Raw genomic sequence first — 13,409 nt, 5'->3', positions numbered from 1 at the left:
GAAGTGGAATTTATATATATATATATATATATATATATATATATATATATATATATATATATATATGTATATATATATATATACAAGCACCCGGACCTGGCTTCGCCAGGTGTGTTTGGCCTACGGCGTAGCTCGCCTTCGCGCCCTGCCCTACGGGCAGTTTTAATGTACCAAAATGGGAAAATATAAGAGTAACAATAAATTCCATAATTATATTTAGACCTACTACGATTTTGTACATGAAAAATACATTAAACACATAAGTGGAAATTCAAATCTTCCTTCTCTTTCTAACGATGTCCCTCAGTGAAAGGTCTTTAGAATAATCCACTGTGTAGATTTCTTCGGGCATAATCATGGCTACGGCTTCTTCTTCTGCCTTACTGAAAATTGATCTTAGAATGCACACTATGGATTGATCAGGTTCTTCTTCCCCTATTTGCGAAGGAGTCTTCAAAATCTCCCGAAGGAGTCTTCAGTCTCCAAAAGGAGTCGTCAAATTCTACTAACGTTGTCGTCAAATTCTCCCCTCGTCTCTCTCTCTGTTTCTCTTTCTCGTTAGGTCAATCATAAAGGCAATAAAATTTCGGAAGGTGGTCATAAAAACGCCAGGAAATTTTCAAAACTGAAAAACTTTATTTTTTTATGTAAATAGATTCTCTTGGCAATATTTCGTAAATATTCTCTTAGCAATATTTCGTAAAGATTCTCTTGGTAATATTTCGTAAAGATTCTCTTGTTAACATTTGGTAAAGATTCTCTTGGCAATATTTCGTAAATATTTTCTCATTAATATTTCGTAAAGATTCTTTTGTCAGAATTCCGTAAAGATTCTCTTTTTCTTGTTAGCACCACTTTCTTTTTCCATGGTAATATTATTAACGTATTAGATTAACACACGGAGAGCAGCTTAAAGACACATCTACCCTCTTTGAATGCTTACAGGCGTCTGAGTCAGATGTGTCCCCGGGAGTTAGTGTTTCCGGTGATGACTAATTTCCGGGTTGGGCCTTGCGTAGGAGGTTGGAAGGTTTAGAGAGAAATATTTTTTTATATAGGTGGATATATATATATGTGTGTGTGTGTGTGTGTGTGTGTGTGTGTGTGTGTGTGTGTGTGTGTGTGTGTGTGTGTGTGTGTGTGTGTGTGTGTGTGTGTGTGTGTGTGCGCGTGTGCGTGTGTGTGTGTGTGTGTGTGTGTGCGTGTATATATATATAAATTCGACGCACCCAAGTTATATTACATTTTACCTCTGTCACACTCCAAACTTCATCATTATTCTTAACTCTTTCTAAACTTTTCTTCGCATTATATATATATATATATATATGTGTGTGTGTGTGTGTGTGTGTGTGTGTGTGTGTGTGTGTGTGTGTGTGTGTGTGTGTGTGTGTGTGTGTGTGTGTGTGTGTGTGTGTGTGTGTGTGTGTGCGTGTATATATAAATTCGACGCACCCAAGTTATATTACATTTGACCTCTGTCACACTCCAAACTTCATCATAATTCTGAACTCTTTTTAAACTTTTCTTCGCATTCACTCTTATCCTCTACCCACGTTGCTTTTTTCTCTGTCATATTTGAGATGGTGCCAATATGAATGGATCGTATTGTCATGTATCACGAATTGTTCACGTGTAAGTCGTCGGCCATGCACGTACTTTACCCCCCCCCCTCTGTCACACTCCAAACTTCATCATAGTTCTTAACTCTTCTTAAAATTTTCTTCGCATTCATTCTTATCCTCTACCCACGTTGATTTTTTCTCTGTCATATTTGAGATGGTGCCAATATGAATGGATCGTAATGTCATGTATCACGAATTGTTCACGTGTAAGTCGTCGGCCATGCACGTACTTTCTCCTCCCTCCCGATCGCACAGCTGCGTCGTCCAAGTTGACACAGCCAGTAGTCAGATCAAGGGCGTCTTTTGTTAGTTGCTCATATTGACAAGACATATGATTTTTTTATTCTATTTTATTGTGGTATGTTCTTTTTTCTGTATGACCAGGTTTCTTGCAACTGGTCTTTTGGGTATTTCTGTTAATCTTTACCATTTGTCAATACATATGCTGTGTCGGACTGATATATTTTTATTTTTATTTAATTGCATCGCATCGCCGGGCCGACTGGCGAGACATGCACATACATGAGAGTTGCCATATGATACCCTTTTAATTTGTACACATATTTTGGTGTTACTATTAAGATTTATTATTATAAAGGTATACTTTTCTTGTGTATGTGATAAGGCTTGAAAGGCTTGTATAGTGGATTAGGCTTCTATGCCGTTTTTCAAAGTAGGATAGGGAAAAACTTCCTGTTTGTCCTTATCGGCCTTTGATGGCTCCATGGGCCTATCAGGTCACTTCCACCCCTTTAAAAGGGGTGCTTCCTAGCTTCTTTCATTCACACTACTTGAAGCCACTCAGAAACTACAAGCCAGTCCCTAAATCAGCTAGCTCCGCTGGGACTAAATTCACAAACTGCAACTACTTCTTTCATTCTTCACTTTCATCGAATCGACATGTGCCGTGGTCTACGTGGGAGACATTTTCCCCCCATCACCTAAGGGTGCGTAAGGTATGTACTCACTAAGTTTCTTTTGTAGTAATATGCATGTTTTATTTTACCTTTATGTAGGTTATTGAATTTAAAGGGATGTTAGTGGTTTATCCACTTACAAGGTTGGAGTTACTCTGTCGTTCCGCGCATATTTTGATAACAAGTGCGATTTGTAACCGGCTCCTCTGGGAGTTTGTGATGTTATTTACTACACTGGGCAACAACAACAAAATTTGCCTGGTGTTTGAAATATTTCAGCGAATTCTTTTGTGATTTTGCATGCTAAATTAAAAAATGGCTTCAGTTTTCCCCTATCAGGTCTAGTTTTCTGATTCTTCTTATTTCCATTTTAGTTACGTTGGATGATAAAAATACTCATAAAATCTTTTCGAACAGTATACAAGAATTGATATTTGGTGGCTTTTGGAATTAAACAAGACTGTTTCCTTAACAAAGTATTTTATTCATACATGAGCAAAACATAGAAAGAAATAGCGAGGCCATTATACAGAAAAGAGCACAAATAGAAAAATGAAATAAAAGCTTTATGGCACAAAATTCAAGGAATAAATTTACGTTTCTTTGTGTGCCGTGAATGTTGAGCCGCTGGTGAATCTCATTTTATAAACACCAACAGTAGTCTGCCATCATTACAGAGTCCCAACGTCCTTGGTACCGAGTTTCCATCTCCTTGATGTCCTGATGAAATCGTTCACCTTGTTCATCGCTAACATCTCCGAGATTTTCAGGAAAACGATCAAGGTGACTGAAAAGAAAATGCATTTTGATGCTCATATTTGCACCAATTTCACCAAAAGTTTATATTAAGTTGGCAACAAGATCCTTATAGTTGTCACTTTTGTGGTTCCCAGGGAAATTTTGCACTACTTCAACAAATGCGCGCCATGCTGATGCTTCAGGTTCACTCATCGTTTTCATGAAGTTTGTGTCCTTCAAGAGCTTACGCATTTGTGGTCCATCAAAAATCCCTGCTTTCAGTTTTTCAATCGTCAGTTCTGGAAATACATAGCAGATATATTTGAAACACTTCCCATTTTTGTCAAGAGCTTTGACGAACTGCTTGATCAGTCCGAGTTTGATGTGCAATGAGGGGAAAATTATCTTATCTCGCTCAACTAAAGGTTCTTCCAATATATTGACAGCTCTACATGGAACCATATTTGTCCGAGGTGGCCAGTCTTTCTTAACATAGTGGTTTACTCGGTCTCTGCTGTCCCACATGCAAAGAAAGCATGTGTATTTGGTATAACCAGATTGCTGTCCCATGAGAAGGTTCACCATCTTCAAGTCAACACAGATGACCCATTTATGATCATGGTACCGTATCTTCTTTAAAACTTACTTAATTTCTTCATATTTTTCCGTAAGAGTTGTTGAGTGGGCAAGTGGGACAGAGCCATACAAATTCCCGTTGTGCAACAATACACTTTTTAAACTACGCTTAGAGCTGTCTATGAAAAGATGCCATTCTCTAGAAGATTCTTTTCTTTCAGTCGGGAAGCCAACAGTTCTGCTGAGTTTTTGGGGAGGTTCAAGTCACGAACTAGATCATTCAGCTCCTCCTGGGAGAAAAGCTGAAGTAAAGTCGTACCTGAAAAGTCTTCATCTCCAGTGTTATCTTCAGGTGATGAGATTTCTTCAGTTGAGGGCAAAGTTATCTGAGGCAAGACACTGAAGACAGGAATAGGAGGCTCTTCACTGTGTGGAACCGGTCTGATAGCTGAGGCAAGATTAGGATAGACAAGCGTTTGTCGGTTTTTCCTGTTAATACCCTTCAAATTTAGGGCACAAAAGTAGCAGTCATCTAAGTGATTTTTGGGCTCCCGCCACACCATTGGTACAGCGAATCTCATACTTTTCCTAGTCCCTTTAGTCCACTGTCGCATATGCTCTGTACATTGTTATTGGCAAATACTATGCGGTGCCCAGTATTTATCTTGGTCTCCCAGCTTGACCCCAAAATATGCCATATAAGCTCTTTCAACAAGGTCCGTGATGTTTTTTTTCCGATTTTCAGGCAAAGTGTATTCTCCACAAACGTAACAAAACACCTTTGGAGAATATACGCAAAACCTTCTGGAAGACATCTTGCTCATTTTTGTTGCTGAATTCACCACATCTCAAAAAATCTGGAAAAATAGAAAATTAGAATTCGATATGGCAAAGAAAATTTGAGTGACGAGTTAAACACCGTATGAGGACGGAGCCTTTATTTGTGCGACGTTTCGCTTATTACAGCTTTTTCAAGTACAAGTTGAGATACAAATGCTTGAGATTAAATAAGGGGAAAGGAGGGAACGGGGAGAGAAAAGGGGGGGAAGGAAGAGGAGGAGGAGGAGACGGGGGGGGGGGGGATTGAACACTGGGAAAGGATGAGAATGCTGGCCCAAACGTCCGAGGGCGAAATGTCCACAAAGGGTGGTTTAGATATTTAAAATTTTGCTGGCCATGGGTATTAGGGGAATACTTGTACTTGAAAAAACTGTAATAACCGAAACGTCGTACAAATAAAGGCTCCGTCCTCATATGGTGTTTAACTCGTCACTCAAATTTTCTTTGCCATATCGAATTCTAATTCAATCTTGTCGGCAACTGCCACTTTCAAGAAAATTAGAGTGGACGTACGCACATTGTGATTACATGGAAATTCGGTAACTTCAGATCTAGACCTGATTGGTCAAAATGAAGGTTATTTTTTTATTCAGGAGACCAAGTTCCTATAAGAATGACTTTTATTTCCTGGACACCAAAAACCTTGTAGACCAGTGTTATCTTTTATATCATTATTATCTAACTATTTAGTTATTATAATTGCTCCTTTGGTGTTCTCCTTTATATATTTATTTGATGGTAGTTTGATTTAATTATATCGCACGTATTATCTTTATTTTTTGCATACATACATGTGTATTCAGTGTATTAAAACGCCTACACTCATATATATATGTATGCAAACACAATTATATACATGATAATATGTACGACAGTTACGATCCTAATTTAGGCTTTGATTCAATGCTTATCTTAGTATTACAAAATGCAAAGATGAATTTATTTGAAACAAGATGTGTCGTACATATTATTTGAATGACGACACGTGTGCATAACACGTTTCCTCACTATTTGAATATTAACATTGACATATTAATTGCAATGGGTTATAAGTTCTTGATTGACGGTTGTAAGGCTGTTCCATGTTTTCCTTCCTATTCTGTGACTTCTTGTGTGAAAAGGATCTATTTTATCTTGTTTGTGTAGTTGTTCCGTTGTAGTGCGATAGGGAGGTGTATGTTTGTGTGTGTAAGAGGCCGGTAGCGAATGTAAATCAGGTTAGGAAACACTAGGGTATTAAAATGCTGAGTCAACAAGTCAAGACTCGATGCCTACTGTTGAATAACATTGAAGGCGCCGTTCTGTCTCTGTAAACACACCGACGGAGGTGACTGCTTTATAATCGCTGATGTAAACAATTCAATGTTAGCGGCCGGCCACTTGCGCGATGACGTCATGCTTTGCTTATATGCTTTTGCTTATGCAGCAATATTTCTGGAAGGACTGTAACAGCCTCTCGGATTGGAGGTAAAGGGAAAAGACACGCCCTTAAGGGTGTCACTTGTTTTGAAAAGTAAAAGACTATTGGACGAATAAAAAGTGACGTCTGAACGAAGGTGGTCTGACGTATTGGAGAGAACCTGGAAGGGGCATTCTCTGCGTGTAGTCCGTTAGTTTAACAAGCAAGAAATTCACCACCCTTTTATTAACCCAAAGGTCGAGAGAACTAGGCATGGGGCCTAATGAACTTGGAAACTAGTGAGACTAAAGGAACAAAGGCATGGGGCCTACTGCTTAAGAAGGACTGGAAAACTTATAAGAAATGACGTGAGTGGAAATTACGAGACTAATAACAGTATATAGGTAGAGGTCTGACAGTGGTGGTGACAGTGGCTACAAAGGAGGTGAAAGTGGTGAACAGCGGTGCGACGAACTGAGTGTTAAACATACTCCGAAGAAACTGGTGAAAGAATCTGGTGCAAGAAAGTCTACGGGAACAAGACAACCAAAATCAAGAGTGTATTGGTTCCAAGGACGGTCGACTACGAGAGAAATCTACAAACTACAAGCAACTGCTACAATTGGAACAAGCATTCTTCAAGGTGATCATCATCTACAAGGCGGTCTTCAAGGCAGTGTGTGTGATGGAGCTGAGGAACAACGTCGCTGACGAATGACAAGGCCGTAGAAGGACGTCAAGATAGAAGTTGACATCACGAAGTGACATCGCAAGCAGCCAGGCTAAAGCAAGGTATTAGTAATTAGTATGAGTACCGCTCAGAATTCTAACGTGTTAAGACATGAAGTCCACACCTCAAACACAAATATTCCAAAATTCACCGGAGAATCTAACACCTATGGTGTTAATTATTTCCTCAATCTTATTGATACACTCGTAGTCAGTAAAAACATTACTGATGAGAACAGGAAGATAGAAATTCTCAAAGAGAATATCGATCCGGAGCATGGAAGGGCGAGGTTTGTCATTAACTTCCAGCAAATGGAAGAAATTAATCAATATGAATCTTATAAGAAAGCTTTCATTAAACATTTTATGTCCAAATGTGATCAGGATCCTATTAGGTCATTGGTAAAAATGATTAAGGAAGTTAGATAGATGGTCAAAAGACATGAATTCTATCTTGAAGGATTCAGACTGGATAGAAAGATCTAGTGAAAAAATGAAAATTTCTCAGGTAATCAAATTGATTACATTTAGCTTATTGGCAAAGAATTCTGATGAGTTAACAGCAGAAAGGCTGTACAAAGATCTAAAATCAAATATAAGTTTAGGAGAAGTAGATTATCTTCTTCAAGGATACAGTGAAACCAGAACAATAAACCCATATGTAATGCCTATAAATCAACAAAGCCAATATAGGAACTCTAGAGAGTTTAAGAAAACAGAAGTAGGACATAGGCGGCATGCTAGAAGTCCGTCTAGGAATACCAGAATCCTATGTTTTAATTGTAATACATGGGGACACAAAGCACAAGAATGTTTTTATGGGATTATTTGCAGAAATTGCAAATACGAGGGTCACAATGAGTATCAATGTAGGAACCCTCCATTCTGTATTTATCATAATAAAATCGGACATAGGACTCATGAATGCAGAAATTTTCGGGTACCCCCAGGGCTAAGAGGAAAACCCCCAGATACAGAATAAACAATTTCAGACCTCCCTATATATATACCGATAGGCGGTATTGTGTTAAATATGGGAATGCAAGGGAGATGAAAGAAACTGACAAACTGATAATTACTGTTGGTAAAACTTCTGTAGGACCTCTCATTTCGGGTAAAGTGTTCAATAAGCCTATTCAAATATTTATTGATACAGGGTCTGTAGTTAATGTAATTACTAGTAAAGTTTTACACCAGTTGAACCCTGGAGTGAAAATGTTGGAACCAATCCGTTACTCATTGCAAGGTGTAACTGGAAATCAGTTAAAAACATTAGGTAAGGTGGAACTAGAAGTTGCCTTATATACAAATGAACATTTGTACATCCCAGTGATAGTGGTAGAAGAGTTTGTTTTTCCAGGAGATTTATTGATAGGATTTGCAACTATGAGAAAAGAAAACATGGTAATTTGTCCTGCTGACTTAGGAATTTTAGTTAAGTCACAGTTAATCCCATTCTTAAATCAACCAGACTTAAGACCAGTGACAGGAATCAATTAATCCTTAGATAACATTTCTATCTTAGATAGCGAGGCCGAGCGGTCCAACCCTACAGAAGGTAAAACAAATTGTGAACCCAACTCAGAAGTTCAGGAAATCCCAGAGATTACTAAATTATCAACTACAGAAGCCTTGATAATTGCAGATTGCGGAGTAACAAGGTCGACATTGTTACATCCCATGTCAATTAATAAGGTTGAAGTGTGTTTGAAAGGAATCAATATAGACTCTGAAATAATTACAGTCCCAGAATCAGTTAAAATTAAAGGATTGAAGTGGGACTCAGGGATTTATAAGACAAATAAGAACAGAGTAGAAGTATTAGTAATTAATACTATGAATAAAGAGATAGTTTTAAAGAAAGGTACACAAATAGGATGTATTCAGGTGTGTACTAAACCTATTAAGATTTTAAATGAGAATAGTGAGGAGATAAAATTACCAACTTCATCAATTTGTTCAGTTCAAGAAGGAATAGACTTAAGAAATAGATATAAAGAATTATTACAATCAACTAATTGCCCTGAGTTGGATGAAGGTTTATTTGCTTTGCTTGTGAAACACAAAAAAGCAATTGCTTTGCCGGGGGATGCCTTAGGCAAAACAACTGTTTTAAAATATCACATTAAGTTAAAACCAGGAACACAACCTATCTACATACCAGCCTACAGAGTTCCTCACTCTAAATTAGCTGTAGTAGATAAACTAATCACTGAAACGTTATCACAGGATATTATTGAACATAGTAAAATTGAGTGGAATTTTCCGTTGATCTTAGTACCAAAGTCAGATGGGACTATGCGCCCAGTTATTGATTACAGGGAATTGAATAAGCACACCATTCGTGATAGGTTACCATTACCCATTATCGGTGACATTTTGAGAAGTTTGGGAACTGAGAATAGATATTTTAGCACTATAGATATCAAATCAGCTTTTTGGCAAATAGAGTTGCATGAAGATTCAAGAGAGTTCACAGCATTTTCTACTTCAACAGGACATTATGAGTTCAAGAGAATACCATTTGGGTTATGTAATAGTCCATTAACTTACATGAGATTAATGAATACTATTCTAGATGGATTGTTAGGGAACACTGCCAGTGTATTTCTAGATGACATTTTAATAGTTTCTCAGACTGCAGTGGAGCACTTTAAGAAATTAGATTTGATATTCTCAAGACTAGGAGAAGCAGGGTTAAAAGTAAAACTTGAAAAATGTAAGTTCTTGCAAGACAGTGTCATTTACTTAGGACATAAGATAGACAGACACGGACTTAGTACAGTAAATTCAAAGGTTGACGCTGTCAAGAATTTTCCAGTTCCGACCAATGTAGACAAGGTTAGGAGCTTTTTGGGATTAACAGGATATTATAGAAAATTCATTCAAAGTTATGCTGACATTGCTAATCCACTAAGTTCTTTGTTAAGAAAGGACTCAAAGTTCATATGGGGACCTGCACAACAGCAAGCTTTTGACAAGTTGAAAGAGAAACTCACGAGTTCACCTATTTTAATTTTTCCCGACTATGAAAAAGAATTCATTCTTTGTACTGATGCGTCTGACATAGGATTAGGAGGCATACTCATGCAAGAGAGAAATGGAATTTTGAAACCCATAGCTTACACATCAAGACTTTGTAATAGTGCAGAGAGAAACTACTCTATAACAGAAAGAGAAACTTTAGCAGTAATTTATTCTTTGGAAAGTTTTAGGGATATGATACTAGGGTATCCCATCAGAGTTTGGACTGATCACACAGCTATTCAGAACTTATTTAAGCATAAGAATCTTAGAGGCAGACTTGCTAGATGGTTTGCGATACTCCAGTGCTATGAAGTTCAATTTGAATATATTCCGGGTAGAAGGAATGTAGCAGATCCACTTTCTAGAAACATTAGTCAACCAATGACTGGGACTGGGTTGATTAATTTTTTTGTAGTATAGAAGAATTAGTAACTTTAGATGAAGAAATGCTAATAAGAGAACAGAGAGATGATGAGACATGTGATTCAATAATCAAGCATTTGATGAACCCAAGAGGAGATCCTCCAAAGCTACCAAAGGGGTATAAGATAGAGGAATTTCATTTGATTAATGGAATTTTGTATAGGAAAACATTTGTAAATGGGAAAGATATTTCTAGAGGTCAAGTAAATCAGTTGGTTATACCACAAACTCTTGTAAATGAGATATTGAAGTTACTTCATGATAGTGATTGTAGTTCACATCCTGGAAAGGATAAAACTTATAGACAAGCACAACTTAAATACTTTTGGCCAGGTATGAAGAAATCTATATATGATTATATAGAAAAGTGTGTAAAATGTGTAAAGGTGAAAGGAAATACACCAAAACCTGCTCCTATACTCACCTATCCCATTCCACAGAAACCTTGGGAAAGAGTTCACATTGACACATTAGAATTACCTATGTCAGAGAACGGCTTTAAATACCTTTTTGTTGCTATTGATTATTTTTCAAGATTCTGTATATTACAACCCATAATCAATAAGAAAGCTGAAACTATTGCTTCCGTAATCTATGATCAGATAATCTGTAATTTTACTACACCTAACATCTTAGTTTCAGATAATGGGACTGAATTTAATAACAAAATCTTGGAAAATTTATGTAGTGTATTTCATATAAAGAAAGTAAATATACTCGTTAACCATCCCCAAAGTAACGGGGTAGTAGAAAGGTTAAATAAAAAGATAATTATATGTCTTAGAACCCTAATAAGTCCTCATAGTGTAACTTGGGATACTTGGATTCCTTGTGTTAAGTGTACCCTGAACAATCAAATTAATGTAGCAACTGGTGATACACCTCATTTTATAATTTTTGGGGAGGACAAAACTCTGCCATATGAAATGTTGACTGCAGAGCAGAAACCCATATATAATATGGATGATTATATATCAAATAGGATAAATAAAGTATTCACCAAAGAGTTAGGAAACATATGCAGGTGTATTCACAAGAGATGAAGGAACAACAACACAAAAAAGCTCATAAACTAGAATTGAAAATTGGAGATTTAGTAATGGTCAAACTAACTTCACCCAATAATAAACTTTCACCAAGGTACACTGGTCCATATAGGGTAATTGATTCTGCAGGTGGGAACAAATTTAGACTTAAACATTTAGAATCAAGAGAAGAATTGATAGGACATTTAGATGACATAAGGAAAATTAGCTTGCAGATCTATGAAGATAATTATAGTAATACTCTTTGTATCAATGTTGACAACACTGAAGAGTATAAGGAAAACTTTGACTGTATTCTTGATGAGTTAAATATTAATCTTGATGTATTTTACAGATGAGGGCTGCAATAATTATTATATTAAGTATAGTGAGTGCCATGGACTGGAATCCGATTCGTCCTGGAGCATTGGTACACCATCAAGGTAACCTAATCTTGGTGGATAAGGTAGTAAGAGTAGTTCTTGATTATAAAAATGTAACCAAAATTAAAGAAAATGTGGACTCCATTAATAACAGTTTAAAAGATTTAAAACAGAACATTTCCAGTAAATATGTTAAAGGTAGACTTGAAAATAAGATAAAGGAAATAGAGGATAAATTGCACATCATAGGTTCAAATTTCAAAAGCAATGTTAGACAAAAGAGAAGTGCAATAGTAGTGGCTTTAGGAGCTCTTGCTGGATTAGGTATTGCCAATTTTGCCTTCCTTGCTGACTTGAAATTTTCCATAAATACATTAAAGGAGAAAGTTGAAAAAATTGATGATTTACAAACAAGCATTAAAAACATTGAGGAAATGATCTCTGATATTTCAGATAACTTAGAGAATCTCAGTTTGAAACAAAGTGAACAAGAGAATACAATGCAACTTTTCTTGCTACTCAATACTATGCATTTGAAATTATCTGAGATGCAAGTTCAGTTGGAATCTTTTGTACAAGATTTAGTTATGGCAAATTCGGGTCAAGTAACTTCTTCTCTCCTTCCAATACCTCAACTTATAAAGGTAATTAAGTCAGCAAAGAAGGATTGGAACTTTGAACCTTTCTTTGAGGAAACTAATGTAGCATTATATTATCCATTGCTTAATTCTTATTTAAATGTTACTTCAGTTATTATTGAAATCCCGTTCTCTTCCAACCTAAGATTTAACTTATTCAAATTGAAACCCTTCCCATTGAAGGTAAATGGTTCATTTTATGAAGTAGATATTCCAGTGATGGACCCAATCAATTATATCCTTTCTGTAGACAATCTGAAGGAGAGCAGGATCTCTAATGACAAATTGAAGGAGTGTAAAAGATTTAATAGGAATCTTTACCTCAGTCATTCTTCCATTTTTGTGTTCCGCGAAGCTTTGAAAAATTCATGTGAAGCTTCTCTGGTTAGGAATGTGTCTGTTATGAACAATTGTAATTACGGTACATAAAGATTTTTGTAGACCAAATCCCTCATTACTTGTTTTTCCCTAACAAGACAAAGGTTTCAATCAATTGTCCCGGGTTGAGTCCTAAATTGGATTTGGTTGAAGGTCTTGTCTCTATTCAAGATAACTGCGAATTGCATGCAGACACTATTTCCACAATTTCTAATACCCATACAATGCATTTAACCGATGACACCTACATTTCAACCTTCAACTTCACATTGCCTGAAAACTCTCCTCCTTTGAAAATTAAGAGAAGACCATTGTCAAGATCTCCCTCAAATGATTTACCCATACCAATCATTGTTATACCTTTGCTTTCAGTGTTAGTAGCAGCACTGATTGCCATTGTTGTATTCCGGAGGTTGACTCTGTCAAAACCCCTGAACCATATTCATCACATGTCTGCTTAATCGACATTCATTTACATGTATTATTCTAACATTCACATTTGATAAATAGTACTCTTAATGAATTTATAGGTATTATGTTTATGTATTATTCACCATTTATTGCATGAATGATGTATTTTGGAGGGTTGCTTATTTCTTGATAACCAATTACGCAAGGGTAGCTTAGCTTATTCTAGAAATATATTAGCAAGCCCTGTAAGAGGGAAATAAGAAATTGGTCGGGACCAACGGTAGCTGCCGAGCCCTGTAA

General features: G+C 36.6%; 1 protein-coding gene across 1 annotated transcript in view; it reads right to left on the bottom strand.

The window, feature by feature from the left end:
• Window positions 1–13,166, bottom strand: part of LOC143029935 (uncharacterized) — a 37,754-nt gene extending 24,588 nt beyond the window's left edge. The window contains exon 1 of the mRNA XM_076193147.1: window positions 13,059–13,166. Coding sequence (XP_076049262.1) covers window positions 13,059–13,166 — 108 coding nt within the window. The remainder of the gene's footprint in view (window positions 1–13,058) is intronic.
• Between the last annotated feature and the right edge of the window lie 243 nt (window positions 13,167–13,409).

This window comes from Oratosquilla oratoria, chromosome 1 (genome assembly GCF_046742065.1).
Source record: "Oratosquilla oratoria isolate Oo_2021 chromosome 1, ASM4674206v1, whole genome shotgun sequence".
Taxonomy (NCBI): domain Eukaryota; kingdom Metazoa; phylum Arthropoda; class Malacostraca; order Stomatopoda; family Squillidae; genus Oratosquilla; species Oratosquilla oratoria.
This window is presented reverse-complemented; position numbering and strand designations above follow the sequence as displayed.